The 7738-nt window shown below is 34.8% G+C and overlaps 1 protein-coding gene across 1 annotated transcript in view; it reads left to right on the plus strand.

The window, feature by feature from the left end:
* The window catches only part of TRHDE (thyrotropin releasing hormone degrading enzyme), a 429201-nt gene extending 421830 nt beyond the window's left edge, over positions 1-7371 (plus strand). The window contains exons 18-19 of the mRNA XM_049783963.1: positions 714-795; positions 7196-7371. Of these exons, the coding sequence (XP_049639920.1) occupies positions 714-795; positions 7196-7339 (226 nt within the window). The 3' untranslated portion in view covers positions 7340-7371. The remainder of the gene's footprint in view (positions 1-713; positions 796-7195) is intronic.
* The last annotated feature ends 367 nt before the right edge of the window (positions 7372-7738 follow it).

A 7738-nucleotide genomic window follows, 5' to 3' on the forward strand; every position in this document is an offset into this window, starting at 1 on the left:
TTTGTGAATATTTGTGTATTTTGCCCCTGTAAATATGAAAACAAAGAATGCATCAGTCATGATTGAACCAAAGACTCTGTGATATATTAATAACCCCCTGCCTAATCTTGCCTATTTTGGGATATTTTCTCCTTACTGTGAATTGGGTTGCCTTAAAATTTTAAATTTGAAAGGTTGGGCTGGAGCTGTGGCACAGGGTGTAAAGGTGTCTGCCTTGAGTGCTATCCTAGGATGGACCGCTGTTCGATCCCTCAGCTACCCATATGGCCCCGCAAGCCAGGAACGATTTCTGAGCATATAGCCAGGAGTAACCCCTGAACATCACCGAGTGTGGCCCAAAACCAAAATCAAAACAAAACAAAAAACAACAACAAAAGGTTAAAAGGTACTTTGCTGTTAAGACTTTCGTTATAAATAAATGATTACAGTACTCTTGAAACTAATTTTTGTGTATCTTAAAATAATCTTCCAACTTAGACTTTTCTAAAATACTATGATGCAAATCATAGGGACACAAATTATTTTCTATAGCTGTTGCTCTCTGAACTTGCTTCATTGCCTAGATAGTAGACCTTGAACTCTCAGACATGATAATACTTAGAGATGAAAGACAATGAGATAATATTGACCAAAAGAAACCCTCAAGATGGACTTCATAGTAGTATTTGTTAAATGACTATATGTTAATTTTAACTTTGATTTTATCTCTTGAGGTATGGAGAGGCATTATTTATGAATTCCAAACTTATCAGTGGCGTTACAGAATTTCTTAACACTGAAGGAGAACTCAAAGAGGTAATTATTTTGATTTTATTGTTTCAGGTTTTCTTGCATCAGCATTCAAAGTGAGACATTTATTGAAAAATATATTAATTATAAATTATTTTACAAATTAATACTATATATGTATTTTTATAAATATATTAACATTCCTTTAACATCTCTCCACCAGTGCACAAATGCATATTTTCAACCCATCTATAAATATTGTATTTATTTCACACCCGTTCATACCCTTTCAAACCCATTTAACATCCCTCCTCCAGTGCACAAATGCACATATTTTTGCTAAAATTTTTCCTTAATTCATTCCTTACAGAGGTAATGCAACCATTATAAACATTAAATATCTGCAATAATTAGCATTCCAATGTAATGCTTATCAACCTTGGGCGGACTCCAAATCCACTCCAGAAATCTCTGATTCACTCAATTGCTCTTCACATTTCTATGAGCAGAGACCATGATTCTGAACAACAAAACCACTCTGTCACAATAGCTTAGTATTTAGAAATCAAGAATTGAAGTTGGTAGTGAAGTACACAACATGTTTTTCTGTCTGGGAAATAGACAACTACAATTAATACAAATGCTTTATGCGATCCAGTATAGCAGAAGGGATACATTTAAATGGATGAGAGGGATGTATCTAGCAATGTTGGTTGAGATGAGTAATTTCTTTACCATTCTCCTTGAACAAACATAAATGAAGTTCTTTCAAAAAAATAACTTAAATTTTCAACTGAAAGTGTTTAATTTATGGAGTATCTAGCAATTTCTTTTATTCCCTGATATATTCATGCGGAAAGCTGAGGGTTTGTTATTTTTGTCATTAATTTACCCTCCCTAATTGAGAGCAATGGGAAATGTACAGAGATTAAGCATTGGGCAGAATTAATGATTAAAGTATTAAAGATTGGGTAGTCAAGAAGAAGCAAACCATAGATGTTTTTAATTGATTAGAATGGGCGAGTTTCAGATATCTATTTTTTTTTCTCTGCTGTTCTCTATTAGAAAATATAACAGATTGTGCATCATGCTTTCTTTGAATTTCATTGATAAAATATCGGAGGCTGTTTTGACCAAAGCACCCCGTGCTACATTTTTTCATTTTCCGATAGTGGTTAATTTTGATTGACTGTTCCCTATAAACTAATTTGGATTTTTTCACACCAGGGTTTAAGATAAGTTATATCTATGATTATAATGATTTGAAATTCAATTTTTGCTCATTCTATGAGTTTTCCCAAACCTAAAGTACTTGGTTTTGTAAGCCAGAACACATGTTTTACTCTATTTTTTTTAAATAAAATCAGCTAAATGGTGATGGTCTTTTTTCATATCTGTAGAAGACAGGACGATCAGTTAAGTATATGATTGTTTCTAATTTTCTTTGTATCTATTTATTTCTTAGGTTTTGGGGGACACACACAGCTGCTCTCAGGGTTTACGCTTGGCTCTGCTCTCAGTAATCATTCCTGGCAAGCTCAGGGGACCATATGGGATGCCTAAGATCGAACCCATATCTGACATATGCAAAGCAAACACTTTCCCTGCTATGCTATTACTCAGGCCCAATTGTCTCTGTTTTAATTTTTTGTTTCTGTTTTTGGGGTTACTCCTGGCTATGTGCTCAGAATTGTTCCTGGCTTGGGGACCATATGGGACACCAGAGATTGAACCCAGTTCTGTCCTGGGTCAGTTGCGTGCAAGGCAAACGCCCTACCACTGCTCTATTGCTCTGGCCCCTCTCTCTATTTTTAAAAGAACTATTCTTTTCTTTTTTATAATTATCTTTATTTTAACACCGTGATTACAAACATGATTATAGTTGTATGATTACAGTCATGTAAAGAATACCCCCCTTCACCAGTGCAACATTTCCACCACCAATTTCCCAGATCTCCCTCCTCCCCACCTCCCCACACCTGTGCTCGAGACAGGCTTTCTACTTACCTCATTCATTCACATTGTTATAATAGTTTTCAGTGTAGTCATCTCTCCAACTGCACTCATCACTCTATGTGATGAACTTCATGTCATGAGCTGCAACTACCAGCCCTCATCTCTCTTGTCTCTGAGATACTGTTAAAAATGTCTTTCATTTTTCTTAAAACCCATATATGAGTGAAACGATTTTGCATCTTTCTCTCTCCCTCTTCACTCAGCATAATAGATTCCATGTACATCCATGTATAGGAAAATTTTATGACTTCATCTCTCCTGACGGCTGCATAGTATTCCATTGTGTATATGTACCACAGTTTCTTTAGCCACTCATCTGTTGAAGGGCATCTTGGTTGTTTCTAGAGTCTGGCTATTGTAAATAGCGCTGCAATGAATATAAGAGTAAGGAAGGGATTTTTGTATTGTATTTTTGTGTTCCTTGGGTATATTCCTAGGAGTGGTATAGCTGGATTGTATGGAAGCTCAATTTCCAGTTTGTGAAGGAATCTCCATATCGCTTTCCATAAAGGTTGTACTAGACGGCATTCCCACCAGCAGTGAAAAAGAGTTCCTTTCTCTCCACATCCCCGCCAGCACTGCTTGTTTTCCTTTTTTGTGATGTGTGCCAATCTCAGTGGCATGAGGTGGTACCTCATAGTATAAAAGAACTTTTTATTACATGATTTTAAATTTAATGAATTTGAGAAAGACTCATTTAAGTTACAACCTATGAATTTAAGTGAATACAGAAGTAAGAGATAACTTAGCACCTTCACTTCCACTCCCTTCCATTTAGTCCCTTCATCTCTTTGCTCTTGTCCTTAGCCTTTTTGCCCCTTTTCATCCTGACACTGTCCTTCCTTATTCTTCTGTCCTCCACTCTTGCCATTTTCTTTGCTTTTGTAATATTCCAGCCTTAAAGAAAATGTCCTATAAATGAACACTTCATTGATTTGATTGTAATATTGGCCATTTCATTTTAGATCATTTACCTAATCATTTAATGTCTAACACCTATTAAGTTTTTATTTGAATTATAATCATATATCCCTAAAATGAAAGATAAAATTTGAAAAATGAGCTAGCGTGTGGCTTTTACCCTATTCTTTACGAAATAGCCACTTCATGATACATGCTATCCATGGTATGAATAATGAATTTCTCCACCATAGGGCTGCTTGTTTTTGTTTTCTAGTTTAAGAGCAGCTGCCTACCTGAGGCTTTTTTTTTTTAATACTTTCATAGTCTAATGATCATTTGTAGGATTGTAGGCTACTGTGGTTTGGTGGGAGGGGAGGTTTTGATTTGTATCACTGATAACCCTCTTCCATAAATATAAGAACCTGAAAACTCAAATTTCATTCTCTCGTAGCCAGCGAGCTTCAGAAGCAGAAAATCCAATGTGCTCCATTTATGTTCATATATCAAGAGTTTATTGATCAAAAGGGGAAAAAGGCATCTTTGTGAATTCTGAAAACTCATTTGCGAGTTTAATGATTCCCATGAGGTTTAGAGGCATTTACAAGAAAAGTTACACTGTTCCCTAAAATGGCATTCTCATACCTGAATCTGATGATTTCCTCTTAATTACATGAGACTAGTCATTTAAATATTATTTGTCCATGAATTAATGCATCATTGCTTTAATTTTAAAGTAATGGAAGTGAAATATCAGAAGTCCTTCCCATTTTTTATTAAAACATGTCCATTAAGAAACCCTCTTTGGCACTCAATTTTCTGCCTCTTGAACCTGATACATAACACCACTGTGAAACATAGAACCTCTCCATTACAGATATCAGGTTTATTTTTTAACATTAAAATTATATTTTTCAAAAAAGAGCAATAGCTAATTGATTTCATTTACATAGCTGCTTAGCATATATTCTATCTTGCCATCTGCTCTAAAAATAATTTACTTTGTAAAATTTAGGGTTTAGAATATCCTAAAATAAGAATTTCTTTAAATGCAAAAATGTCTTAACAGAGAAATGAGCACATGTAGAAATGAATAGAAACATTATGCTTAGGAAACAAGGAATTCAGAAACAACCTGACGTGTTACTGGATATTATTTTATAAAAGAATACCAATTTTTAGATATAAAAAGACTTTATTTATTTATTGATTAGTTTTCGGCCACACCAGTAGCACTGAGAGGTTACTCCTGGCTCTGCACTCAGAAATAGCCCCTGGCAGGGTGGGGGACCATATGAGAATGCCAGGAATCGAACCGGCCCTTCCCAAGTTGGCTGCATACAAGACAAATGCCCTCTTGGTGTGCTATGTCTCTGGCCCAATTTTTTAGCATTTTTAAACTAGCATAATATGACATGCATTTTTAAGGGTCATGGTAGTAATACAGAATGGTAGTAGTAAATTTATCAAAATATGTATAACAAGACAATTGGAATTTCAAGTGCTTTCTATTCATTTCATGTCTGGTAAGGTGAGTTGGGGTATTAAAAAGCACTAAGATTATACTTTAAATTGAGATCCAAGACTGCTCTGATCACTCTGTAATGGTGTGTCACACTTACTTTTAAAAATGGAACATAAGTACACTCTATGCCTGCTAAAAGAAGTGGGCCAGATGAGTTCTGATTAATTAGCTTCTCATCATGAGATTCATGAGTCACTTCAGGCTCTTCTTCAAGCTCAGTAAATTACTTTAGAAATGAATCCCTAGACACCAACCATTGAATTCTCTTGCAAGATTTTGAGATCTACTATCTCTGTGTTGATAAAGGTTAAAATTCATGTTAAAATTCATCATTTGCCTTTAAGAAGCGAGATTTACCTTCTATGTTCTAGTTGGCATTATCTCATCAGGAAGCCTAGGCTAAATTCTTCTGACTCCATATTTCCTTGGTCACGTATTATTATTATTATTTTAATCAGAATATTATTTTAATCATAATTATCTTTGTAATAAATTAAAACACAGTAAAAATAAAATATATTACATATGGATAGAATTGGTCTAAAATACAGAAAACAAATGAACCATTAAATTATTTATGTAATACTGCACAAATAATATCAAATGGTTTTATTAGGCTTACTTTTTTATATATGTCTAAATATAATAGTTATATATATGTATATATATATGTATATATATATATATATATATATATATATATATATATATATAGGCAGAGCACTGCCTTTGTGAAGTGTTGGAGCACTTTAATCTATCTACCTTCCTCTGCTTTCCCTAATAAGTATTAATTAGGTCAAATGTCAAGTCATTGCTGAGATAGCATGGATAGGCTTTATTATATAAGCATAATTTACATGCTTTTTGTAAAGGATATGGTTCTAAGCCATAGGCAGCTGGCTGTAGGACTTTGTAAGAACATAGAAAATACACCATAAAGAAAATCCATTAGCATCATGTAGTCAAAATAATACTGACAAACCAATGACACTGTGCATTCACTGTGCATTTTTAGAGTAATTCAGAAAGTATAATTTAAAGCAATGTAAAGGGCCCTCCCCACTCTCTCTCTGTTCCTGCCTGAGCCAATCTTGAAGCTCTGTATTTCCCTTCTGGCAGAGCTTCCATGTGGCATCCGTCATGTGATGAATCACACCCTGCATTAATTATACCACATAATGTTTCTGTGTTGCAAGTTGATTTTTCACATTTGCCTATTAGTACTGCAATTGTTGGTTAGATGCCAGAATCTTAAGATACATCAAACGGAAGGAAAAACTGCTAATATTTCATGCAGATACAAAATCCCTGAGAAGTTCCCAGCTAGATGAACTTTTTAGAGAAAAACCTAAGATCCATGAACATTATGACAAAACATTTTTAAAACTGTTAATTTCATTAAGTGCTTCAATTCTCTTCCTGAGAACACATTCCTTCCTCAGTCTAACTCTAGTTACTCAGGTATTTAGAGTTTCATTGATCACATGTTTCATAGCACTAACAAATTTATTCCCACCACCGATAACTTTGTACCACCCTGGTCAGCAACTCATGCTGTTCAAAATGTCAAGAATAACTTTCTAAGACAGAGCAAGCTGTTTCTAGAACATGATCCTCGTGTCTTCCAGATTCTTGTTTTACTTATTTTTTTTGAGTCTAATTTATATAGTGTGTGTTTTAGAATGAGAATTAGTTTTTGCTACAATCCCTTTGATCTATAATAAAAAGATCAAGGTATGAGTGGTTTAATGTCATTTAGGAGAAAAGGGAGTTTGGAGTTATTTGAATGTTATTTGATTTGCAATGTCCATTTTTTTTTCCATTTCAATTCCAAAAAAGATTGCATCACACCTAATGGTCACAATCTGTTGCATTGGCTTTCATTGCTAAACTCATTCAGTATATTGGATAGACTCTCTGTAATGAGAGCAAAATTTTGTTTGAAACAGACGCTTGTTTATATCTGACAGAAAGGAGCTTATTTTACAACCCTCTTACTTACGACTCAAACCTTGGCATTTTCAGCTCAAGAACTTCATGAAGAACTATGATGGCGTAGCTGCTGCCTCTTTTTCAAGAGCCGTGGAGACTGTAGAAGCCAATGTCCGCTGGAAAATGCTGTATCAGGATGAACTTTTCCAGTGGCTAGGAAAAGCTCTGAGACATTGATAGGCCTCACTCAGAAACAGTTCATGACAGCATTTCGTTAAAAGACCTGCTACATATGGAACGAAGAAATGGACTCTAGGGGAAATGACTGGTTTTGTTAACACGTGGAAGGAATTTATTTTAATTTTTTGCCTCCGGGGGATTTTTGTTGTTGCATTCATTGTTTTCGTTTCCCTACTGGATGTGCTTCTTTAAAGAAACTTGCAAGTTAAATTATCCACGATTGCTTCAGTTGTTACATTTCTGGTTGTACAGGACCAAATATGATTGTGGTGCATGTCAGTGTTGCTGTCAGTTTCGAAAACATTCAGAATATTTTTGTGCATGGTTGTTATGGTCCTGCCTGTGTTCCGGCATGCTTATTTAAAACGTCCGATGTTATGTGTGAATATATGTTCC

The sequence above is a fragment of the Suncus etruscus genome, chromosome 11 (genome assembly GCF_024139225.1).
Source record: "Suncus etruscus isolate mSunEtr1 chromosome 11, mSunEtr1.pri.cur, whole genome shotgun sequence".
NCBI classification, from domain to species: domain Eukaryota; kingdom Metazoa; phylum Chordata; class Mammalia; order Eulipotyphla; family Soricidae; genus Suncus; species Suncus etruscus.